Source organism: Quercus robur, chromosome 4 (genome assembly GCF_932294415.1).
Source record: "Quercus robur chromosome 4, dhQueRobu3.1, whole genome shotgun sequence".
NCBI classification, from domain to species: Eukaryota; Viridiplantae; Streptophyta; class Magnoliopsida; order Fagales; family Fagaceae; genus Quercus; species Quercus robur.
Window position 1 is genome coordinate 82,379,775 of NC_065537.1, and position 26,838 is coordinate 82,406,612.

Here is a 26,838-nt window from a genome sequence, read left to right on the forward strand (position 1 = left end):
AATCTTAACTGGAGACCTTTTTTTTTTTAAGGATAATAGAAAAATAGTTAGAAAGGAGTGGCAAACGTGGCTTTCCTACCTAAGTATGACCATAATAACATCCTAACCAATAGAAGGAGTCGCAACATGCTCTTAGTAGAGAACTCGAAACCATGTCCTGAGATATGTTGTCCCAAGTCCAACCAGCATGTCGGTAGTTTATATTAGTTGGAGACTTAACTAATATAAAACAGTAACTTACATATTTACCACACCAAAAATAAAACTAGTAGCTTACATAATACTTTCTATTTAAGAAGTTGGGAATTAATCAAAGAGAGATGCATGGCTTCGAAAGTCACTGCATTACAGACTAGGTTTCTTTCTTTTAATCATTAGACTGGGAGGTTTTTTTTTTTTTTTTTTTTGAATAGGACTAGGAGGTTTTTTTATGCTAAATAAAATGATTAATAAAATATGTGCACCATATCTTATACATTACACTAAAGACAAAACTTACGTACAATATCTTAAATGATGTTTCTTAGATTCTCCTCTTAAGATTCTACCATATAGCAAAATTTTAAAGATGAATCTAAGGAACAGTATTTACTCGGAATTACAGATAAGTTAGTTGGAGACTTGAAGTAGGAATTCAAATAGTACTTTCTATTGAGGGAATCATTCAAGGACAAATGCCTTGGAAAGTTATTGCTTTATAAAGTAAAATTCTTTCTATTATTTAATAAAAGTAAAGTTCTGTCCATTATTAAACAACTTGAAGTTGTCTAATAAAATAAAATTTAAAAAAAAAAAAAAAAAAAAAAACAACAACAACAACAACAACTTGAAGAGTTAAAGCATTCAAAAGACACATTATTAATTACTAAAACTAAAATGATAATAGCAGTTGTCTTGCCCTATGTACAAGCCTTTTTAAATAATGAACTCCTTTTTTTTTTCAAAGGGAGTTCTCACTTAAACATTAATTATGAATCCAACAAGTGAATTCTTTAACTAGAACAAATCATGGGTTGCTTAAAAATAGATAAATCATGGAAAAGCCCTGAGACCTTTGGGTGAAGAAAGTGGTGAAAGCATCCATTTTAGTTTTGGGTAGAGCTAGGCCTACCTCAATGCCACCCTCCACATCCCTACTCTCAGTGAGTGAAATAGCTCTCATGCAATCAATTGAAATCTCCTCTATCTTCTTGGCTCTTCCCCACCCAAAATCCGTTTCATAAAGATCCAATTTTGGTGACCCGGCAACCATAACATTGAGATCCGACCCGAATAACACCTTCCAATCCAAGATCCACTGCTTTGCATCTCCAAAAATTGCCTTATCCAAAGTCTTCACAGTGCTTCCAATAGCTCTTGCCACGACAACAACCCCATCTTCTGCCATTAGCTCCTTCCTAATCACCATCGATCGACCAAAACCAACACAATTACCAAAATATGAAGCAGGTACTGGAAAGTCCAAACGGGTAATACCTCCCGCAATGAACCCGAAGTAATTTGGATCCTCCCCACAACATTTCTCATTGACATTCTCTTGGGCCTTAACCAAACAAATCCATATAAATGCACATGTTAGGACATAGGCTGATAAATGAACCGGGAGTGACTTATTTTCCTCATTGCATTTAGCAATAATCCATGATTTGATCCTATTCATGTCACTCAAGCCCACCACAAATGTTGCTCTCACCATGTTGGACAAATCTACATTAGCTTCACTTCCTATAGCAATATCTTTTAAAGATTTTCTTCTCCGCCACTCCTTCAAGAAAATATCCTCTAGCCCAAGTGCATCCACAATGACCTTCCTATCATAACTAGGTAATGATTTCATAGAGAAAGAGTCACCAAAGCTACAAAATGAGGCCCAAGTCTTCATGAAGTTGTTGAAAATCCTTCCATCAGCTACAACATGTTGGTAAGCAAGTCCTATACAGATGCCAGCCTTTGGAAAAACTGTAGCTTGAATAGCTAGCAAAGGAATAAGCACTTGCTTATCATCTAGTTGAGGCACAAGTGAGTGAAACTCATTCACGTCTCTTGGATAATTGCTACAGAGATGGTTAAAATGCCCATTTGACTCAGCAATAGTTAATGAAACCGAGTCACCTTGGCTATATATAATCTCTGGCTTGCATGGTTCAAAGGGTGACATTGTGAGGTTCCCAGCTAAGGGATAGAAATGTTGAAGAGTGAGGGAAAGGGAGTTCTTGAGGTTTGGGAGGGTTGTGGATGTGAAATGAGAAGTGGTGTAGGGATAATCATAGAAAAACAATGGTTGGCTTGGAGAGAAAAATAGCCATGGTATGTCTAAGAATGTTAGAGGGAGTGAGATTGGTGGAGCTAAATTGAGTGGGGGGGGAGACATTGCATTGCTCAAGAACTTTGATTGTGGAGGATTTTGCCATGGAGAGAGAGAGAGAGAGAGAGAGAGAGAGAGAGAGAGAGAGAGAGAGAGAGAGAGAGAGAGAGAGAGAGAGAGAGAGGGGAATGACTGGTTATTAAACATGGCAAAATGGGTCAGAATTTTCTAACCCGACCCGAAAAATACTTAACCCGAACCTGATTTTTTTTACCCAAAGCAAAAATGAGTTGACCTATGATCTGACCTGTGTTTTTTGTAGGTCAACCCGACCTGACCCGCGACCTGAACTATTTTTAAAACTTTTTTTTGGGTAAAAAAAAATGGAATTAAGACAGTATTGGTTTAATTATTTGTTGTGAACTTTAAGGAAACAATTGAGACCTTTACATAACTATGTGCAAATTAATTGAAAGATGAATGATTGAGCATTCTATAATAAGTAAAGATTTTTAAATATCAAATAGCAAAGTATATGCCAAGATAATCTGGTTACAGTACAATTAAAAACGTAGATTTAAAATTGTAGACATATATGAAAAACATTCACAAATGTGAAAATAATGAAGCCAAAGTATTAAATTAACATAAATTATGAATGCTTAGACCTATATTTTAACAATTTATATCCAAAATAAACGGTTTTTCAAAATAAATTATGATATTTCGTAGAGTGTGTGTTACTTAACAATAATATGATATTCATAAAGGAGACAGTGTATAAATAAGTAAACAATCAAACTTTAATATATATCTCAAATTGAAATAGAGTGCCAACCACAATTGATAATAGATTATAAAATTAATTTTCAAGATTGTAAATTTCTTATATGCTTTTATTCTTTGTCAAATAAATTATCCAATAAGTCATTAATTTTGTTTTATATTTTGAGATGTTGATATTGTGTAGAAATAAAACTTGTAATTAGTTCAACTGATAAAGTCTCTAATAATTATATAAAAGATCTGAGATTCAATCTTCGCCTACACTAAAAACTGATTGGTGTTTTGGTCTTATAATAAAGAGTTATCAGTAGAAGTGGACGCCATAGGTTGAAACTCTCTAAAAAAAAAAATTGTTTTTTTTTTTTACTTATCTTTGCATTATTTTGTTTTAGATAGTAATGCTAAGATTTGTATAATTTTAAAATTATTGAATAAGTGTAATTCATACTATAAAGGACTCGGTGGGACCCATGGTTTGTCTATATCAAAAAAGGAATTGGATTTCTTCTTTTTACATATATATAAAAATGGAAAGTACAGAACATGGTGCATATAAAATTGATGCCAACCAGGTAGAAGGAAACCATATAAAAATAAAATTGATGCCAACTAGTTAGATAGTAACTTTGACTTGGGAAATTATTAAATTAATGTCACATTTTTCATGTAGGAAGCGTGATTAAGTTGGGAAATAATTAAACTATGCTTTATGTACAAAGTACTTTTTTCTATTCACCTAAAAAAAAAGTACTTTCTTCTATTAGAATAATATTTTAAACCCTATAATAAGGAATTATGACAATTCAAACCATATAGTTTTAAAAATAATAAATTAAACTATACATTTAAAAAAATTAAATTTTATATTTCAAAAAATTAACAAACTAAACCCAAATATTAACAAATTAAACCCCTAGCCTATGTTAAATTCCGAATACAATGTCATTAACTTAAATAAGCTTACTTTTAATTTGAAAATTCTTTAATATCAGGGATTAATTTGTTGTTTTTAAAACAATATGCTTAATTTATTACTTTTTAAAATCTCAATGTTTAATTTGTTTCTTTTGAAAATATTATAATGTTTAGAATGTAATTTTTTTATATTCTACTTTATTTTAGCTAAAATGTACAGTGATTCTATTGTGAGATAATTTCAAACTCTAAATGTACCCCATGCTACTTGAGTTAGAACATAAGCTAGTGATGCTTTCAACTATCAGTTATTGGACTTTCACCTATCAGCCATGAGGCTTGTATTGCTCTCCCATAAGATATTCATGATTTTGGCTACCCCCATTTTGCTTGCCACTAGTACATAAATCATTTTTGCTTTCTTTTCTTCTTGATAGGTACTAAGATGTGGATACCTGGCATGTCTGCCCCTCTTTAGGTCCATCACAAGGGAAACAAAAATCAAGATTTATTTTATCTAATATCAAACGCTAGTTACAAGCAAATAGAGCACCTTTCAGAAATATCAAATACTGTTGCATGAATTGTACATACATGGATGTAATGTACTTCTTTTACTCCCAATGGCCCGTTACAAACTCCATCAAACTCTCCAATAAATATCAACAAACAAGTAGTCCTGACCGGTTAGATTTGATATATATGGTTTTGGGTACTTATGAAATTTAGAAAACTACATGATCATGGTATTATTAGTTTCTTTCTTTCCTTTTTCTCTTTTTAAATATAGTAATTCCTTTATATTAAAATGTGGTATTGCTTATAAAGTGTAAAGCAAAAATAAGCCAAGGTACAAATTCACACATTAGCAAAAGTTGATAGGGTTTTGCCTTATACTGTGACTGCAAGTATCACATTTTGATAAGTGAGCGCATGAGGAACCATAAAATTTGTTCGATAGTGAAATATATGGCTATATGCCTTAAAATTAGAAAAAGTTTTTACAAATGAAATAAATTCATAATGGCTCACATGAGATTACACTACAACAAAATGTATTTTCAGTGACGAATTTTAGTGAGGAAAATTTTTTCGTCACTAAAAAGTACCATTTAGTGACAAAATTTATATTTCGTCACTAAATATAAAAAAATTAGTAACATTTAGTGACGAAAAATAAATTTCGTCACTAAATGTTGAGTTGAACTAAAGGCGCCAAATGAAAATGTAGGCGCCAAACTAAATTCATCTATAGTGACGAATTATTTTGTTACTAAAAGTTTAAGTTTTTTGTGACGAAAACTTTCGTCACTAAAGGTGCTGATAAAAATACTATTAGTGACGAAACCCATTTCGTCGCTGAAAGTCACAAATAGTGACGAAAATAAGTCGTCTCTAAAAACAAAATCACAAAAATGGGTATCATTATCAGCGACGAAGCTAATTTTTGTCGCTAAAGGTAGCCAATAGTGACGAAATATAAGTCGTCACAATAAGTTTTACACTAAAAATGTAATTCAGCCCCTTTTTATTTTGTTAAACTTCCCTCACTCACCTGATTCTCACAAAAAACTCTGCTCCCTATATTTCCAAATAGTAAACAAACTTAAACCACTTCTCACCGTCGCATACCCAGCCTCACCGTCGCAAACACCGTCGCAAACCCAACCTCACCGTCGCAATCACCGTCGCAAACCCAACCTCACCGTTGCAAACACAGCCTCACCGTCGCCTATCCTTGTCTCACCATCGCCATTCCTCGCCTCACCGTCGCAACCCAGCCTCACCGTCGCAAAACCCAGCCGCACCGTCACCAAACCCAGTCGCACCGTTGCTAAACCTAGCTTCCATCGCCAAATCGTCGCAGATCCTCGGCTTATCATTGCAGATCCTTGCCGATCCGTCGCAGATCCTCGTCGATCCTTGCTTCAGCTCATCGCAAAGCTCGCTGACCGTTCGCGACGGTTCTGCTCGTCGCGAAGCTCGCCAGCCGTTCGCGACGGTTCAGCTCGTCGCGAAGCTCGTTGGCCGTTCACGACGGTTCAACTCGTCAGCTGGTCGCGCCTCACCGTCGCAAAACCCAGCCGCATCGTCACCAAACCCAGTCGCACTGTCGCCAAACCCAGCTTCCGTCGCCAAACCCAGCCTCACCGTCGCAAATCCTCGGCTTACCTTCGCAAATCCTCGCCGATCCTCGCTTCAGCTCGCGACGGTTCGCGACGGTTCAGCTCGTTGCGAAGCTCGCCGACCGTTCGCGACAGTTCAGCTCATCGCGAAGCTTGCTGGCATTTCGCGATGGTTCAACTCGTCAGCTGTTCGCGACGGTTCAGCTCGCCAGCCGTTTGCGACGGTGAGTTTTCTTTTTCAAATATTCTGACTTCAAAAAGTTAAACCTTTCTTTTATAGTTTCAACATTCAATATTTTTTGAAATGAAATGCTCAACATTCAATCTTAGTTTCAGCATCTTTGACTTTGAGGCTTTAGTTTTTCAGTGTAAAGCTTTATGAGTTTCACTCCAAGCCTTCAAGGTCAGACAATCTCTCTCAACTTTTGCTTTAAGTTTTATGTATGTTTTGTGAATGTTGAAGTTCTTGATTTCCTGCTATGATAACTGATTTTCAATTATTTTTGAACTATAATAGACTTGAACTATGTTAAAGAACTGGGTTTTGATTTGTATGGATAATGGATGGTTTTGCAGATTTAAGAGTTCAAGAATCTTGCTAGAAGAAAACAGGTATATATGGGTTTAAATCATTTTGATTTTGGATTGGTTAAACGAGTATTGATTGTTTTAAAGCATTTTGGAGATTTGGGTTTTGATTTTTATATATGGGTTGGTTCTGTTCTGGAAATTCATGGTTGTTGATGGGTGGATGGTGATCATTGCAAAATGGGCATGGTTGGTTGGCAAGTTTATGTCTATTAGGTGGAAATTGATTCTGATTGCAGATTTATTCGATGGAAATCAACCATATTACATACCTTTTTCTATGACTGGTCTTTGTTTGTTGTATGGATTTGTCAGACTATAAAAGAGAGTTGGAATTATTGAAATTTGCTAAAGAAGGTGTCCAGGTCCTTGGTGAGCATATGAGAATGTGATCTCAATATTTTTAAACCATTAAAATCCATAACCAACCAATAAGGAAATCCCCATCACATACATTTCACATTGATGATCGATTAGGATAGTCACCAAGGCTTCTTTGAATCTCTTTGATCATTGTTTTGAGCACATATTTTTCATTATCTCTTTGATCATTGGTTTGGTTTCCACATTCATACCAGTGTTAGATATATGTAGTGTACAAGTGAAGGTGTAAACTTTGTTACCTAATTCTAATGACTTTATGTCAATTATCTACTTATTATTTATTATGTACGAAGTGAAATGAACGAAGTGAAATATTTTTGAGGTATGATTGGGTCTGGTTACTAGCAATATGAACGAAGTGAAATGTGGGGACTTGATACCACAAGGTGGGGTTTCAATCTTTTCAATATTGAATTCTAAGCTATACCACTGTTTAGAAACGGGAAAAAGAATAAAGAATATGTATTTTAAATTTGGGTCTACTTAACTGTTCCCTAAAAGTTATCTTTCTTTTATCTCCAGCTCTCTTTCTCTTTTGTGGCTGAAGAAATTGTGTGGAACAAGGTGAAGAATACAAGTTAACTTTGGATTTTTTCTGAAAGTTGTAAACTTAGTTTGAGCAAACTAAGTAAATTCTAGTTAAAAACTTATAAATCTCTATATATACTTGTGATGTTGGAAATTGGTTTTGTGGTGGGTTGTGTTGGAGCAAGCGGGTGGCTTGCATGGTGTTATAAGGTGGTTTAAATATATATTGGGAGTGTTTTTTATTTCTTGTAAATGTGAATGAGTATTGTTGATTAGATGTGATGAATAGTAAATACATATTGAGAGTGTTTTTCATTTCTTGCAAACGTGAATGAGTATTGTTGATTAAATGTGATGAATAGTATTTTATTTGATTTCAATACTTGTAAGCATTATACTTGTGATATTTGTGATTGGTTTTGTGGTGGGTTGTTGTATTGGAGCAAGCGGGTGTCTTGCATGGTTTGAGGAGCAAGGGTTATGATGATGCTCTTACTTATGGGGGTGGTTCAACTTCAAGTTAAAACACTTTTTGGTTAGTACTTTATTTGCTTTCTACAACTTATACATTAGGAGTTGTGATTTTAATTTATTGGTGAGGTTGCTCTTAATGCATTGTTAGAAATGTTTCTTATAACATAGTTAATGTTTTTACTTTACGATTTTAACGAAGTATTGTTTTTATATTTGTGCAGATTTCTTATTGGTGGCTTTTAGGAGATTTACTTTTGGCATTACTTGAAGACATATGAGGACATCTTCCGTTAGTTTTAAAATAGGGTTTAGGTAGATTTATTGTATGTATTGCAAACAATTATTGTATGGAAGGAGTTTGAATTAGATACTTGTTTTATTTTTTACTTGTGGAATGTATGGATCTTTTTTTATAAATGTGTTGTTGAAATAAATGTGTTATTCAAATGTGAGGTTTTAATAATGTAATGACAGGTTATAGGTTAATATCAAAGCCATGAAAAAAATAAAAACAAAAAATAAGTTTTAGTGACGAATTTTTTCGTCACAAATATAGCAACAAAAAATTGTTTTAGTGACGAAAATTTCGTCACTAAATATAGCAAAATTTTGTAAGAAATGGTTTTAGTGACGAAAATTTTCGTCACTATATGTGCTTAGATTTTCTTTAAAATAGTTTTAGTGACGAATTTTTTCGTCACTATATGTACCCGAACATAGTTTTAGTGACGAAATTATTCGTCACTAAATATGATTTAGTAAACTTAAGAGTTTTTAGTGACGAAATATTTTTGTCACTGAATGGTGTTTTTAGTGAGGAAAACATTTAGTGACGAAACGTTTTCGTCGCTAAAAGTTTTTTAAAAAAAAATCAAATCAGACTTTTAGTGACGAAATTTTTCGTCACCAGGACTTTTAGTGACGGGGCTACAGTGACGGAATGAGTTCCGTCACTAAAAGTCCAATTTCGTCACTAAAGGTCCTTAGTGAGGAAAAACTGGACTTTTAGTGACGAATTTTTTCGTCACTGAAAATACATTTTGTTGTAGTGTTAGAGAAGAGAATCTCTAGCAGATTCTTCAAATTTTTGTACTGTTTGAAAAGTAAATAATTACATTACCTTTACACTTTCTAACAGGTTCTTTATTCATTCTTTATCTCATTTAAATATTATTTCTTCATTTTTTTTTATTCTTTCTTTATTCTTTTTTTAATCTTTCTTTATTCTTCCTTTATTCATTCCCAACAGTTATATTTTTTTAATTTCATAACAACATTTTCAAATTTTGCAACGATCATATTTCTCAACTATTTTATTTAACCGATCATATATTTCAAATGATCATACATTTTCAACAATCATTTTGTTCAAATGATCATACATTTTTCAGTATAAATAATATTGCAATGATCATATTTTTCAATATATATATAACCTTCTAATGCAAAGTTTAAATAACAATAGCATCAAATCTATCGACTACTCACAATATAAAAAGAAAATTTTCTAATACATCAAATAATAGTAGATAACAACTACTATCCTTAGTAAATGGGATCACATTGCAGCAAAAAAAAAAAAAAAAAAATGAGTGACCTTGTATATTCTAGTCAGTTTTATCACATTGCAACAAAACATGTTTAAAGTGCTCTCCTAATTATACAAAACAAGAGCACCCCATGTCAAGCTAATTCCTTCGCTTTTCAAGGATTTCTATTTGGCATTAATGAATATATTCTTGTTGCATTGGAGGCAACACACTTGCATCCATCATCATAATTTTTTTTTCCTCCTTCATCTTCTCCAATCTCAATTTTTCCATTTCCTTATCCTCTTTCAATTTTTCTATTTCCAATTCCATTTTCATTTGTGCCGTTGTAAGTTTTTTATCCTCAAGATGAATTCGCACCATCTCCTACTTATGGTTTGCAAGACATCTTTTTTCAATAGTAACTATTTTCATCTCATTCATTTTTCTTCTTTCCTCCATTATGACATTTAATGAGGCTTCCATATTTAAAGATATACCTTATTTGCTCTTTTGTTTCTTCAATCTTTCTTTCCCAGCCTTCTTGCCTGGTGGTCTCTCCAATACATTGGGAACATGTGGGATATCTTCATCCTTTAAATCTATTGACTCTAGATTAGAAGATGAAGATGTTGTCTCAAATATCCCTCCTTTTGGTCTATGCTTTTAAATAGTATGCAACCATTTTGGTGAGTGCTTCAAAAGATTCCAACAATATTCATATGGAAATGTGGAACCATGAAATGCTTGATACTATTGTTTTGCCTTATTAAGCTGAAAAATTAACAAATATATTATAATTAGTATCTTGAAATAGTTTAAACAAATTATCAAACTAACACAAATTTCTTTGTAAGATGTACCTTGTCTTCCTAGGTCATACCACTTTGATTCATTGAATCGATTTGTGACAAATACCCACAAAACTTATTGGTGCATTGTTGAATTGTTGACCATCGATTCGTTAGAGAAGTCTAAGTACGCATAGACTCAAAGGTCTTCCACTTGTGGTAGTACTCTGAAATTCTATTCCAGTAAGTTCCTTTCTTTTGGTTAGTACTTTGCACTAAATTTTGATTAACATTGAGAAATGCAAACACAAGAAGATTGTCATCTTGGATGGAGAAGTTGATGCCATGTTGTGTTTTCTTAGCTATAGATTCAACCTGGGGTGGGGACATTTGGCTGACTACTTGAGCTTGTGGAACACTATCTTCACCACTTATATGTAAAGATCCTATCACATATTCATTATTAGGATCTTCTAAAAAGATTAATGAAAGATACGGCTCTTAGAATATGCAGATCCATCCAAGCAAGAAAATTAATAAAGTTATAAAAGTATTATAAGATCCCACAACAACTATATAGAATAGTATAATAAAATATCATTTCATAAACTTTTGACTTGAACAAATTAAAACAAACGCACTTAAAAGAAACTGAAATGAGATAATTTAATCCTTGTGATAATTCAATAGTTTTCATATAATAAACAAGACAAAAAGCCTACACACTTTGATAAAAACAGAGCCAACACCCTCAGGCAGATTTCACAACCTGCAGAAACCCCTCAGGCAAATCAAATATTGAGCTGAAAAGACCATAACACATGTAGAAACCAATGGTAAATTAGGTCCTGGTATCACTTATCTATTGGCTCAAATACTTAATGGTTAAGCTTTCTCTAATTGAAACTTTGGACCATTATTTCCTCAAAGAAATGCTTATTATAGCATGAGTTCCATAGATTCTTCCATGCTACACCAACATATATAGGACATAGGCCTTTTAACCATTATAGCAAATAAGGTCCCTACTGTCAGAGTCTTGTAACATCTTTGAGTACTACACAAACATATTCACATAGAAACTGATGACATCTTTTTTTTTTTTTTTGAGAAAGAACTGATGACATCTTTGAGTACTGTATATGCAGCCAACTTGTCTGGGCCACATCCTCTGTGGACTTTTTATCTTGCCAATTGCCTGGTCTATATCAAAAAACTGTGGATATATATCTCAAATAATGGGCAAACTACAAAAAAGTCGCACTTAACGTGCAAGATTTTTACTTTAAAATAAAAATTCACAAGACACATTAAATTGAATTCATTGCTTCATTGAATCCTCCATAGAATTTGTTTTAATCATTATTCAATCACTTTGTAAGGAAATGATGAATTGTAGTAATGCTATTGATATTAGTTTAAGTTATTAAACATATAAGATATAATTTGACTAGGATATTTGGAGGTACTAAAATAGTTTTTCCTTACAATTTTCATAATATTGGTTATGTAAAGTTTCTCATTACATTGTTACTATATATATAATTTTGAAAATCACTGTTAAATACTACATTTACAATATCAATTCACAATTATTGTATGTGATATTCTATTAAATATAACACAAAATAAAATAATAAATTGGTGAAATAGTATCTTTTAAATTGAATAAGAATAGGTGCATGGAATCGTTAAGCTCAATTACAATTTGTTACATTCAATATCTTCACATACAAAATATTTGAATAGAAATAATATAAAAAATGTGTTCATGAGTTCAGAGAAAGAATAACAACAAAAATCTTTTAAAAAAATTAGTTTGTACGAAAAGCTAACAAAAGCAAAATTCTATTTTGATTCTAATTGAATTTTCTCTAAACTCTGGTTTAAAAAAACAATATATATATATATATATATTGCCTAGTTAATAATGGACCGTATATAGTCATGATATATTATATAAATTACTTATAAATTTGACTTGTTTTTAGTTATACAAAAAAAAAAAATAATGCTCATAAATATAAAACCATTCAAACTCTCTCTTCCTCTAATTTTATATGTAAAGTTAGATATATGATTATGTTTTTTATGATTTATTTATATTAGACTTCTCATTTTTTACACTAAATTAACCCATTTGGTACAAAAATTAAAAAAAAATTATCAGCTACAAGAAGTTGGTAAGCAAGTCCTATACAAATGACTGCCTTTGGAAAAACTGTAACTTGAATAGCTAGCAAAGGAATTAGCACTTGCTTATCATCTAGTTGGGACACAAGTGAGTGAAACTCATTCACATCTCTTGGATAATTGCCAGAGAGATGGTTAAAATACTCATTTGACTCAGCAATAGTTAATGAAACCGAGTCACCTTGGCTATATATAATCTCTGGCTTGCATGGTTCAAAGGGTGATATTGTGAGGTTCCCAGCTAAGAGATAGAAGTGTTGGAAAGTGAGGGAAAGAGAGTTCTTGAGGTTTGGGAGGGTTGTGGATGTGAAACGAGAAGTAGTGTAGGGATAATCATAGAAAAACAATGGGTGGCTTGGAGAGAAAAATAACCATGGTATGTCTAAGAATGTTAGAGGGAGGAGATTGGTGGAGCTGAATTGAGTGGGGGAGAGACATTGCAGTGCTCAAGAACTTTGATTGTGGAGGATTTTGCCATGGGTAAAGAGAGAGAGAAGAATGACTCGTTTTGCCTAGTACACACATCAGGACTGACTCAGTAAAGTCATCCTATATAGGACTTGGTGGTACCCATGGCTTGTCTATGTATATCAAAAAAAGGACATGGATAGCTTGTTTTTACGTAGGATAAAATATAATTTTGGTTACTAAATTTTGTTTAAAGAAATTTTCATCCTTAAACTTTAAGAAGTTTATTTTTGTCCATAAACTATTAAAAAGTTTATCATTCATTCTTAAACTATTGAAATCTTTTTATTTGTATTCTTAAACTTTACCAAAAGTTTGCTTTTCATCTATAAAACTATTGAAAAAAAATTCTTTTTTCATTCCTATTTTTGTCTCTAAATTATTGAAAAAATTCTTTACAAAGTTTAGGAATGAAAAAAAAAAAAGTTTAGAAATGAAAGTAGTTTAGAAATGAAAGTTTAGAAGGGGAGCGGGATGTTGGTTCATGCGATGAACGTGTTGCAGATATTGACAAAGAATTTCAGGGACCCACTGAGAGCGTGCTGGCTAAGGAGCAGAATGAAGGTACAAATGGTAGTTACGGGCCGTGGGTAGTGGTCACACAAAAAAAGAATGGGATGAAGAATCAGAGGAGTGGTGGGGTCTCTATTGTACAAGGTAGTGGCCATACTCAGCAGCTGCACAAGAGAAGTGAGGCGGTCTTGAGGACGTGTTTTGTTCCGCATCAATTTGATTCCAGCAGCGATAAGGCAAGGGAGCCCAAACGGAAGGTGCATGGGCCTGTCTTAGAAAGCGTTATTCAACGCATTGTAAATAAGCCCAATCGGCGGGCCCAAGGTAGTATTGAGAGTATTCAAAAACCGTTGGAGCTGAACCAGGTGAGTACCCGGTTTGATGTGGACCTTAGTAAGCCCAACCCAAGCCTCAAACTTTCAGTTAAGGGCAAGAAAAGACTTGCTCGTCAAAAGGCATCCCAAACTAATTTAGGGAGCGCCGTTGAAGAAGCCAACACAGCTGATGCTCAGGTGCCGATCAGGCCTCATGAATCTACCGTTCTCGCTGCTAGTTCCAGCCACAGCAAACGTGGCGGTCAACAAATGGGCTGTCCTAGTCATTTTCTCTTCACTACTGGCCAACAACCAGAGGTGGACCTTTCTCTCCGGGAGCGTGGCAGCTGTATCTCTGAAGATGGCAAGCCTGAATCGTGTAATAATATGGGTCAAGGCAGAGTCCATGAAGCCATGGACTTGGAGATTTTTTCTGATGAAGGTGAGCGCAAAGATGGGCAAGGCAGATTTTTTGGACCCAGTGTGGGTTATGGTGAAATCCCCATGGAACCTTTGAAGGAGCTTAATCACGGCAATAGTGTTTCAAGCGATTCAATTGATGGGTGTGCTCTACCTACTCGTGGCTGCACTGGAGATGGAGTGGGGGTTACTTCAGCTCAAGCTGATTATGCCGCCGAGCTTGGGACAGATGAGAGTCATGCTGAGGCGGAGCGGATGGAATTTGAGGGTGAAGGCGAAGCCGCTACCTTTTGTTGATAAGTGTTTCTTCCTTGATATCCAGTATCATTATGAATGTAATAGTATGGAATTGCAGGGGTGCTTCGAAGCCCTCTTTTCTGAAACATGTCAGTACGTTGGTCCACAATCATAATCCAGCTATAATGGTTGTAATGGAAACTCGAATTGGGGGTGATCGGGCTAAGCAGATCACTGATAGGATGCCTTTTGACGGAGCCTATCATACGGAGACTATTGGGTATTCTGGTGGCCTTTGGATGCTCTGGAGCTCGGATAGAGTTGAGGTCACACCACTGTCAAGCACTGAGCAGGAGATCCATGCAGTAGTTAAGGTACGAAATTCAAACTCTAGCTGGATGTTTACTGCTGTGTATGCTAGTCCTAGGACTGCTGAAAGACATATTCTGTGGAATAATTTAGCAAATGTAGCTGATCTTCATAACATGGCTTGGGTGGTAGCGGGTGATTTCAATGAACCGCTTATAGGTGAGGATAAATTTGGGGGTAGAGCAGTTAGTGTCAATAGGTCTCTTTTGTTCAAAGAATGTCTGGATAAGTGTAGTATGATAGACATTGGTTTTTCTGGGCCCCGGTTCACTTGGACCAATAGAAGAGATCTTCATGGCCTAATTCAAGAAAGGATAGATAGATTTTTTGTGAATCCCAGCTGGTGTCTGTTATATCCGGAAGCGAAAGTGGTGCATCTTACCAGGTGCCACTCTGATCACTGTCCAGTGTTACTGGAAATGCAGCCAAGAGTTGGGGGGGGGGGGGGAGAATTAGACCTTTTAAGTTCCAAACTTGTTGGCTGTCTGACCCCACTTTCCCTGCCATTGTGTCTCGGTCTTGGAGTCAATCTGAAATGCTTGTGGATGCCATTAGTAAGTTCACTGATGAAGCTACAAGGTGGAATAGATTGCACTTTGGGAATGTTTTTAATAGGAAGAAGAATATCATGGCAAGGCTTAATGGCATCCAGCGAGCTTTAGCTAATAGGCCTTCAAATTTTCTCATCAATCTTGAAAATGAGTTGTTGAAAGAGCTGGAGGTTGTGCATAGTCAAGAGGAGGAGATTTGGGCCTTAAAGTCTCGGGTTAACTGGTTGGTTCAAGGTGATAGAAACACTAATTTTTATCATGTATCTACTTTGGTTAGGAGGAAAAGGAACCAGATTTTGGCGATCAAGGATTCAGTGGGTGAGTGGCTGTGTGAGGAAAGGGCTATTAAGGAGTACATTAGGAATGGGTTTGAGGGTATTTATACCTCCTCCTTTTCCTGTGTTACCCGAGATGTCCCATCTAGTTCCCGTTGGCAGGTTAGCCTTTCTGAAGAGGAAAAACAGAGCATTGGGGGGGCTGCCTCGGAGGATGAAATTAAAGCGGCGTTGTGGTCCTTGAAAGCTTTCAAAGCGCCGGGGCCGGATGGTTTGCATGCTGGCTTTTTCCATAGGTTTTGGGTGATTGTGGGTAGCTCGGTGATTAATGTAGTGAAGAAGGTGTTTCTAGAGCGAAAAGTTCCGGAATATCTTAACAAGACCCACATTGCTCTTATTCCAAAAATCCAAGGGCCGGAAACGATTGCTAACTATAGGCCGATTAGCCTATGCAATACCGTCTACAAAATCATCACTAAGATCATTGTTGCCCGAATAAGGCCACACTTGGAGAAGCTCATTTCACCCCTCCAAGCAGCCTTTGTTCCGGGTAGGAAGGGAGTAGATAATGCAATCATAGTGCAAGAAGTTATTCATTCCTTGGGTAAGAAAAAGGGGAAAGTGGGCTATATGGCCTTGAAGATCGATCTTGAGAAGGCTTACGACAAGCTTGAGTGGAGTTTCATAAGGGAAGTTCTCATTAGAGCAAATTTGCCGGCTGATTTGATTGATATAATCATGAGTTGCATCTCCACCGTTTCTACGTCTATCTTGTTTAATGGTGAAGCATTGGAGCCTATATACCCTTCAAGAGGGATAAGACAAGGAGACCCGCTATCTCCATACTTGTTTATTCTTTGTATGGAGTATTTGGGTCAACTTATTGTGGAAAAATGTAATGCCAAACTTTGGCAGCCAGTTAAGGCGTCTAGTGGTGGGCCGGCGTTCTCTCATTTGTTTTTCGCAGATGATTTGGTTTTGTTTGCTAGGGCTGATGGCACTAATTGTTCTACTGTTAGAGATGTTTTGGATGAGTTTTGTAGCTTATCTGGGCAAACTATTAGTGAAGCGAAGTCTAGAGTCTATTTCTCGCCTAATGTGGATAGGGATACTAGGGAATCCTTAAGTGATATTCTTGGCTTTGCCTCAACTCCTTCGCTTGGTAAGTACCTTGGGATTCCTATTATGCATCCGAGATCCTCGTCCCATGAGTACAACTTTGTTTTGGATAGGGTTAAGCAAAAACTTGCAGGATGGAAGGCGAATATGCTTTCCTTTGCGGGTCGAGCTGTCCTTATTCAAGCCTCTTCTGCTGCTATACCATCCTATATCATGCAGTGCACTAAGCTACCGGGAAGAATTTTGGATGGGATTGATCGGGTAAATAGAAATTTCCTATGGGGAACCACGGATACCGCCAAGAAGATCCACTGGGTGGGGTGGCAAAAAGTTACTAGAACAAAAGAGGAAGGGGGGCTTGGGTTGCAGGAAGCTAAAGGTAGAAATACAGCCCTCCTTGCCAAGCTTAATTGGCGGCTGCACATGGAGAGCGAAGCTTTGTGGGCACAAGTCCTTTGGCAAAAGTACCATAACAATAGAAGGCTTAATGCTAGAAATCCGGACAGACTACCTTGCTCCCAGGTCTGGACAGCCATAAAAAGAGGTAGGGAGACCTTCAAGAAGGGTAGTTTGATGATGATTAGCAGGGATAGTAACATTAGTTTTTGGAGGGGCAATTGGCTGAGCAAAGGCCCTCTCCGAAACTTGATTCAAGGGCCTCTAACTCAAGGTGCAACCCAATTGGAAGTTAAGGATGTCCTTACAGATACGGGGTGGGATTGGAGCAAAATTCCTTTTGAATTGCCTTTGGATGTAAAATCCTTGATTCAAGCCATTCCTACACCCTTCACTAGTAGAGGAAGGGAGAGAATCTCTTGGATGGGCAATCCAAGAGGCACTTTTGATTTAAGGAGTGCTTACTCCATTGCCATGGGAGCGGAAGCTGACTTGGGTGTGCATGATTTTGGGTGGATTTGGAGGTTGAACACTTTGCCCCGCATCAAGACCTTCTTGTGGATGTGTGCTCATGGTAGTATAGGGGTTAAGGCTTGTCTTGTGAAAAGAAGAGTAGTTGAGGAGGAGTCATGCCCAATCTGCCAAAGGGCCTCAGAAACAATTCTTCATGCTCTTAGGGACTGCCAAAATGTTAAAGAAGTATGGCAGCAGCTGGGAATTCAAAGGACTGACCGAGTGTTTTGGACTAGCAACTTACAAGATTGGATCAAGATCAATAGCAAAGATAGGGGAAGCTGTTTTCAAGGTAATCCTCCATGGAATATTTTATTTCCTGTAGCAGTTTGGAACTTATGGAAGAGTAGAAACATGATTATTTTTAAAAGGAAGAGCCAAAACCCAAATCTTTCCAATGTAATTGTGAACCAAGCTATGGAGTTTTTGTGTTATGTAGCTTCTCCTAGGAGCCCAACTCGAGTTGTGACTAGAAGCATCAGATGGGAGAAGCCAGCAATGGGATGGAAGAAATTGAATACCGATGGGTCGGTTTTGGGTAGACTTGGTCAAGCAGGCTGCGGTGGTGTTGTTAGAGATGATAATGGGAGTTGGATAGCGGGTTTCACAAGGCATATAGGTTCTACAAACTGTTTTGCAGCTGAACTTTGGGGTCTAAGGGATGGTCTCAGCTTGTGCCTTTCTCTTAATATTCCATGTCTTGTTGTAGAGTTGGATGCTAAAGCAGTGGTTGATGTCTTAAGGAACTACAACTATGATAACACTATTATATCTCCTATAATGGATGATTGCAGGAAGCTACTATCCTGTTTTCAGCAAATTCAGATCAAGCACTGCTACCGGCAAGCTAACAGATGTGCAGACTTGTTGGCCAAAATGGGAGTGGAGCAGGAAATAGATTTTCTTAAGTTTTTGAATCCGCCTGTGGATGTTTTGCAAATTCTTCAGGATGATAGGATTGGTTTGTATGTAAATAGGACCTGCCATGGGCCTGTTGTTTCTCTTTGAGTTTTAATATATCGCCTATATACCAAAAAAAAAAAAAAAGAAAGCAAAAAAAAATAAAGTGACTTTTTATGGTACTAAAAAGTTAAAAATTTAGCGTCACTACTATGGATGTTCTTATAAAGTGTAAAGCAAAAATAAGCCAAGGCATTAGTAAAAGCTGATAAGGTCTTTGGCATTATATTGTGAACAGCAAGTCGCAAGTTTCACGTTTTGATAAGTGAGTGCATGAGGACCCATAAAATTTGTTCGCTAGTGAGATATATGCCTTAAAATTTTGAAAAAGTTTACAAATGAAATAAATTCATAATGGTTCACAGCCTCACATGAGATTAGAGTACTTGTTGGGGCCACCGCCTTGGACTTATCTTGCCAATTGTGTGATTTATATTAAAAAATTGTGGATATCTCAAAAGGATAACAACAAAAAAGTGGTACTTAAATGTACAAAGATTTTTACTTTTGAGGGATAGGCCATGGACCACGGATTTCTCTAAAAAAACAATTCACAAGACTCGTAGTAAATTGAATTCATTGCTTCATAGAATCCTCCATTTGATTTTTTTTAATCTTTAGTCAATCATTAGCTTACAAATCTATATTAATTTTTTTCCTCCACATTACTAGTTTAGGCATTTCATTCACCTAACATTCCCATACATGTGTGACATTCTAGTTTTATATATATATATATATATATATGATGACATTCTAGTTAATAAGTGTGTTTGAGGTCTGTCTTTTTTTTTTTTTTTTAGTCTTAGGCCATGTGGCATAATCTCATTAGTCAACTCAGACTATCTCAAGCATGAATTTTTTTTTTTTTTTTAAACGATAGGTTTCGGGCCAAAGCTCATTTGAAGCCCAACATTCATCCAACTACATCAATTGTGTCCAAGATTCTTCATTTAAATGATTCCAGTTATGGGCCAAAATTCCATTCACTTCATAAAACAGGCTCACTGTTCATATTTTTTTACATCACAAGATGGGCTTATAGTTTATATTATTTTCTTTCTTTACAAATTGGGCTCACTGGCTCATTTTTTTAATTGTTACATGGATGGCTTGACTTATGGTCCATTTGTTTCCTCAATAAATCAAGGCTCACGGTCCATATTATTTCTCTCATCTCCTCATATTCTATCACATAAAACTACCTTGTTGTCCAAGCTCAAATGCACTAAAAAAAATAAAATAAAAAAACCACTCATTTTCCTTCTTTCACTTCACTTCCCTTTAAACCCCTTCAAGCAAAGAAAAGTGTTTATGTGGGAAAAGCCCACTCCACTTTGGCTAGTGATTGACAATAGAAACTGAAGATGATAAAATATTGGGCCTAATGGCTTACCTTAATGGGCCTGACGGACTGGGCCTCTTGGGCCTGTGTGATGATGGTCCTAGCTTTGAAGGCCCATCACTGACTGACATTGTAAGGGCCCATGATCCGAAAGGTCTATAGTCCAGAAAAACCCCATGATCCGGAGATGGGAATCCTTGCTCACCACGCTTAGGAGAATTGGGAGTAGAGTCCCACATTGAAAAGATATGGAAACCAAAAAGGAAAAGTCAACCCTTTAACACTATAAAATCCATAATACCCACAGAAATCGAGGTATGCTTTTATGAACCCTCTCTAACGCACTAAGTAAAACAAAGGAATTCTAACTTGACCGTCGGAGAGCCTTTGGCCGGCACCACACCGGTGCTCTCTGAAGGATTCTTTAGTTTGTTTAGTCGTGCAGGTTCGATTCGAGACGCGAGTACGGTGTGACCCATTGGTGACGGTTTTCGACGTCATCAGAAACTAACCAGTTTACTCTTGTGCATCACTGGTAGTCATGCCCTTTCTCTTTTTCACGCTCAAATTTACTCTCATTTTATAAAAAATTTATGCTAACAATTTACTATCTCTACTGTTGGATCCATATGTTTTATTACTGCTGGACTTATATATCGTGTTATTGTTATTCTATTTCATTTTATTTTATATAATTATTGTTACTATATTGTTGAACACAAGTTGATTTAATGTTGTTTTACTGATATTAGCAAAAATAAATAAAATGTTGTTTTACTGATGGATCTACACTATGTTGTTATCAGCTTTACCATTGGATATAAATCAAAGTACCTTTGTCTGCATGCCCTTGAAGTTTAGGCTTTAATTCCTTTTTAGGCTTAAAAATGCAATGATAAGTGATAAACTCGGTCTTCTTTGTGTTGGTATTGAACTCCGAATTTGACTCTAAAAACAATCTCAAATCTAACAAGACCAGCCTCTAATGACTGACAAATATGGCTATGTACAACAAAGCATAGTACTTAGTACAAGGTCCTTGAGTACAACAAATGTTCTCATCCACAAATGATAAGAAATAAGGTAAGAGCATTTTTAAAGGTGGTGAAGCTAAAAAGTAGATTCTTATTTTAAAATAGTGAGAAAATTTTAAGGAATTTGACATGGATCCTTCTCTGCCTAAACTTAGAAAAGATTGCTAAGTTATTTTCAAAAAATAAAAAAGTAATACTGCTTAGTTTTTCCAATGAATAATCATGGTGAAAGGAACATAATTATTGAAACTTTGTCTGGAATGTGTCTTCGTGGGGTCCTCTTTTTAAAGTGTATTCCTAAAGGCAAATATGGTCAAATTAGAACATGTTAAGCCTCTTACCAGAAAAGAAATAAACATCTTGCATACTCAAGCCAGAAGAAAGAAGAGCAATGCTAGGATACAATTTTTTTCACAACTCATTGATTCTATGCATGAATCACAGTAGGCACAAGCAATTGAGAAAAATTTTGGTGATCCTAGACTTACATTGAATCTAGAGTGAATCAAGGAAGGGCCTTGAGACCTTCAGTGTACAAAGTAACAAAAGCATCCATCTCAGGTTTAGGTAGGGCTAAGCCAACCTCAATGCCACCCTCCAAATCTCTACTCTCAGTCAATGAAATGGCTCTGGTAGTGTCAATTGAAATCTCCTCAATCTTTTTGGGTCTCCCCCACCCAAAATCAGTCTCATAAAGATCCAACTTTGGAGACCCAGAAACCATAACATGGAGCTCGGATCCAAACATCACCTCCCAATCTGAAATCCACTTCTCTGCCCCTCCAAAAAATGATTTGTCTAACCTCTTAACAGTGTTTCCAAACACTTCAGCTGCAACTATAATTCCATCTTCTTCTAGTAACTCATTCATCTTTGCCATTCCCCTGCCAAACCCAATGCAATTTCCAAAATATGTTGTGGACACTGGATATTCCAATCGAGTAAGACCTCCAGCATTAAAGCCAAAATAAATTGGATCCTCACCAACACATTTCTCATTCACACCCACTTGGGTTTTAAGCAAACAAACCCATACAAATGCACAAGTTAATACACTTGGTGATAAATGTATTGGTTGTGACTTATTTTTCCTTTTGCATTGAGCTAATATCCATTGCTTGATCCTCTGCATATCACTCAAACTCATCACAAAAGTGGCTCTAACCATGTTGGACAAATCTACATTGGTTTGAGTACCAACAGCAACAATTTCTTGTGAAGAGTTTCTGTTCCACCAATCCTTCAAGAAAATAGCCTCAAGCCCACATGTGTCAATGATGACTGACCTATCATAACAAGGTAGAGACTTGATGGGGTAATCTCCAAGAGGACCAAGACCATAATACCAAGCCCAAGTCTTCATGAAATTGTTAAAAGTCCTTCCATTACAAGCAACATTGTGGTGTGTGAGTCCAATACAGATTCCAGAATTTGGGAAAACAGTAACTTGAACAGCAAGCAAAGGAAGTAATTGTTTTTCACCTGAGAAACATGTTGGCAAATTTGGCACAAGTTGGTAGAATTCATTGACATCTCTTGGATGATTACCTGAAAGATGGTTGAAATCCCCATTTGACTCAGCAAGTGTGAGCTGAACCTTGTCACCTTCTGTGTAAACAAGCTCAGGCTTGCCAGGTTTTGGTGGTGACTTGAGGTTTCCAGCAAAAGGGTAGTACTGCTGGAGGGTCAAAGAGAGGGAGTGCTTGAGGTTTGGAAAGGCAGTGGATGTGAAATAAGTAGTTGAGTAGGGATATTCATAGAAGTACAAAGTTTGGCCAGGAGAGAAGAAAAGCCATGGTATGTCAAAGAAGGTTAGAGGGAGAGAGGTTTGTGGAGCTGAATTAGGTGGGGGGGAGAGATAGCAATTATCAAGAACCTTGACTGTGATGGAGTTAGCCATGAGATAGAGATGGGAAATGAAATTGATGCTAGATAGCATGTGAAATGAAACATTCAAGTATATATGCCCAAGTCAAAATTCCAATTTCGTCTTGTTTCAACAAAGACTTGGGAATATATACTTATATAAGTTATAAGAACAAGAATTTTACAAATTTATCATGCCCAAAGGTGCAAAATTGTGGAAGTTATCATGGAAGTGAATAGGCAGAGAAAAGAAACTGTTCTTATATAAGCACAATTCAATTATTAATCGTACATTTATTGTCTTTTATGATCAATCAACCAATAGGATATTGAGCTTTTATTGAGCTGATAAAGATATGTCGGGGTTGGGGGTTTTACTTTCAAACAGTGGTGCGGATTAGGCTGGACCAAACTTATACAACTACCATTCAAATAATCCTAGAATCCATTGTTAGAGCTTTAAATTATGGGAAAAGTTAATTGATACCTAAGGAAATTGTATTAGAAAAAAAAAATTGAGAAAGGTATTAGAAAATATTTTAAAAAATAATTTTGGTAAAAACTATAATTTCTATTTTTTATACCATATTTTAATTTAATTTATACTTTTTCAATTGTATCATTTTGGTCTCTAACATTTCAGTATCGTATCAATTTAGTCCATCTAAGAGATAACAGTAGGGACTAAGGTAACATGGTATTGAAGGTTAGGGACCAAATTGACACAGTTGAAAGATTAGGGATCAAATTGAAATATTGTGTAAATGATAGGAATGAAATACACAGTTTACCCAAAAACTTATATAGAAAATTTTTAAAATTTTTTCACAACTTTTTATATTTTCCATAAAAATAATATCAAAACTTTTTTAAATAATCTATTAACAAATGCCTTAAAAGTACTCATTCTCATCACCTTTAAATTAGTCTAACTATAAAATACAGAATATGATGTATTAAAATTTACGCCAATGGGTTCGAACAGAATCTTGTACATATAAAATTGATGCCAACTACCTAGATTGAAAACTTTAAAAACAATTAAACTCTTTTTTTTTTTTTATGTGAATGAAAACAATTAAACTAATGTCACATTTAGGAAACGTGATAATTAAACTATGCTTTTTGTATGGAGTATTCTATTCTCTTTTGTTTTTGCTAAAATGTAAATAATGATTCTACTGTGAGGGAATCTCCAATTTTACATATAAGCGTGCATCCTAACTCCTAATTAGTTTAATTAATAAAATTTTATGTGGTTTTTAATAACAATCAATCTTAATATGTTTTGTCCTTTCATAAAAAAAATAAAATAAAATAAAAAGTTATTGTGATCAATCTAAATATAGCTCTACATTTTCTCTCAAAAAAAATAATATAGCTCTACTTCTTTTTTTTTGTATTTTTTTTTTTTTTTATGGTTACAATAATAGAAATGATGAAATGAGAAATTCAAAAACGGGCTCTCTTAATAAAGGAGAATTATTATGTCATTAAATAACAAACCTCTTGACATCTAAATAGCACTCTGAATATCATAGTAAATTGATGTGATGGTAGAAATAGAGATGTCATGTGCTTGTTAAGAGAGTGCAAACAAATGTGTTCAATAGTGGTGTCAACTACAACACGATATTTAACCTTAGTACTCGATCAAGCAACAATAACTTCACTAAGAAATCAATTTATTCTCTAAATAGAAGCAGTACCTAGTAGCGGAACGACAAATTGAGTGAGATCTTTTGCGTAGTAAAATACACTTCAATTGTCATTTTTTTCATCGCCATTTTCTTTAGGGTACCTTACAAGTTACAACTGCAATCTATTCCTTTTGTTGATCAGCTTATAAAAGGCATACGACTTAGAGGACTGTTAGAGATATATCAGCCCATTAACATAGACTTAAGGCTTATACTAATGGACTAATATAACTCTAACAAGGACACTCTCTAAGTACAAATCATCCCCAACGAAAATGAAAAAAATAAAAGCACGATATATAAGTAATTAGCCATGGTGAAAGCATATTACTAAAATAGTTATTTATATCTATTTATTCTTATAGATTTTTTTTTTTTTTGGGGGCCCATGCCCATTGTTTATATATATATATATATGCTCTTGAGGCCCTATGTCATTCTTTGGAGAGTCTAGTCATCTCAGCATTGGACATGACCACACAAAATAATTGATTCATGTAATATATATATTTATATATATATATATATATATATATATATATATATATGCAGTCCCAATCTCACTTGGATGCTTCAAACAACATGGTTCACCTCTTCGTCTTGCCTTAAACATGCTTTCTATATAGTATGGAACTGTCACCAACTGTACCCTGCTCTCATGCATGGTTGACTTCAATGACTCTCTAAATTTTTCGTCTAGAATGTTGTTTTTAATTCACTCTTAATTGGACTTGGATCGGGTATTGCACTCATTGCAATTACACCCTTTTCACTCACAACAGATTTTTACTACTTTTACTTTTTTCACTTTTTTATTCAATAGTTGAGAATCAACTCTCAATTTCAACGATCTAAAGTTTTACCCTAGATATTGTACCTGATCTCAATCTCTCTTAATCATTTAATTCTCTATTCCACCCATTTTGCTCTAACAGGCATTACCACGAAATACGCTTAAACCAATAAGTTAAATCACTTTCATTTTAACATCCTCATACATGTAAAAATAGATTAACATCCTCGAAATTTGTTAGGGTAAAGCACCATATAGTTCCTAAAATTCTATCAATTCATTTTGAAGTGATTGGGTTTTATTTTGTCATTTCATCAATAATTTAAATACATATTAAGGGTCTATTTGAGAACAGCTTATTTAACTTAAACTAAAAATTTTTTGCTAAAAGTACTGTAGATAAAGCAAAAAAGTAGCTGAAATAATACAGTTTGACCCATGAATAGTACCTAAAAGTACAATGAAACCCATGAATAATAACAAAAATAGCTAAATAGTATAAAAAAAAAAATTAAGCCAATGTCAACTGCACACTAAATATTAACGACGTAACAAAATTTAATCCACTCATTTTACAATAGATGAACAATATTTTAAGAATTTCATATAGTTACTCTAAAAATTCTAGACGATTCTGATATGTAAAAACAACCCGCGTAATCGAAGTCCTTCCAAAACAGAATTGTTAAAAATAGAAGGCTAAGAAATTAAACCACAACCTTTCATTCCAAAAAAAGCTCAACCCTCTTCCTATATATGCCTCTCAACCCCAACTCATTGAACAGGCTGCGAATTCCAAAGGCATCAATCGGTGAAAACTCTTCAAATCTGTATCTGAGTTTCTTGCCGATCACGCTTCGCCACAATGGAGATGAAGAAGATCGCTTGTGCTGTGCTCTTCGCCGCTGCCTCACTTAGTGCAGTGTTGGCTGATCACCATCATCATACGAGCTCACCAGCTCCTGCACCTGCACAGGCTGCACCTGCACCTGGACCAAGCAGTGGAGCCTCAGCTGGCTTGCCTGTTGTTGGTTCTTTGGTTGGTGCTTCTCTTGTGTCATTTGTGGCCTACTACTTGCACTAGATTTATACATTTATCAAAGAGAGAAAATGGGAAATTGAAAAAAGAGGGAGCTTCAAGAAGAAGAATATTTTACAAGATTAATGAGAATATATTACTAATTTGTTGGTCTTTTCTCTTTAGATTTCCTTTTAACTTTTCTTTCTTAGAGTTCTTATATATTTCTTTTATGCACGTACTATATATGAATGATTTGATACTATGGAAAAGCATTCTAATAGGTTATAAAATCTTGGATTATGCATGACTTCTTTTAATTTATTTT

At 35.3% G+C, this 26,838-nt stretch overlaps 4 protein-coding genes and 1 long non-coding RNA gene across 5 annotated transcripts; 3 read left to right on the plus strand and 2 right to left on the minus strand.

Annotated features, from left to right (window-relative positions):
• Nucleotides 1-856: 856 nt before the first annotated feature.
• LOC126723963 (anthocyanin 5-aromatic acyltransferase-like) lies at nucleotides 857-2,408 on the minus strand. Its single transcript, XM_050427993.1, has one exon. It carries the CDS (start codon nucleotides 2,369-2,371, stop codon nucleotides 1,007-1,009), a length of 1,365 nt encoding a protein of 454 aa, XP_050283950.1. The 5' UTR covers nucleotides 2,372-2,408; the 3' UTR covers nucleotides 857-1,006.
• A 3,915-nt stretch (nucleotides 2,409-6,323) lies between these two features.
• LOC126723964 (uncharacterized) lies at nucleotides 6,324-8,093 on the plus strand. The gene is made up of 3 exons (XR_007654541.1): nucleotides 6,324-6,535; nucleotides 6,709-6,744; nucleotides 7,627-8,093. It is a non-coding gene; the product is annotated as an uncharacterized LOC126723964 (long non-coding RNA).
• Nucleotides 8,094-14,756: 6,663 nt separating this feature from the next.
• On the plus strand, nucleotides 14,757-18,802 carry LOC126722770 (uncharacterized). The gene is made up of 2 exons (XM_050425919.1): nucleotides 14,757-15,325; nucleotides 15,556-18,802. Exons 1-2 carry the CDS (start codon nucleotides 14,757-14,759, stop codon nucleotides 18,800-18,802), a joined length of 3,816 nt encoding a protein of 1,271 aa, XP_050281876.1.
• A 2,707-nt stretch (nucleotides 18,803-21,509) lies between these two features.
• Nucleotides 21,510-23,246, minus strand: LOC126723965 (anthocyanin 5-aromatic acyltransferase-like). Its single transcript, XM_050427994.1, has one exon. It carries the CDS (start codon nucleotides 23,070-23,072, stop codon nucleotides 21,639-21,641), a length of 1,434 nt encoding a protein of 477 aa, XP_050283951.1. The 5' UTR covers nucleotides 23,073-23,246; the 3' UTR covers nucleotides 21,510-21,638.
• Nucleotides 23,247-26,356: 3,110 nt separating this feature from the next.
• Nucleotides 26,357-26,576, plus strand: LOC126724574 (arabinogalactan protein 23-like). Its single transcript, XM_050429055.1, has one exon. The coding sequence runs from the start codon at nucleotides 26,358-26,360 to the stop codon at nucleotides 26,574-26,576; it is 219 nt and encodes a 72-aa protein (XP_050285012.1). The 5' UTR covers nucleotide 26,357.
• The last annotated feature ends 262 nt before the right edge of the window (nucleotides 26,577-26,838 follow it).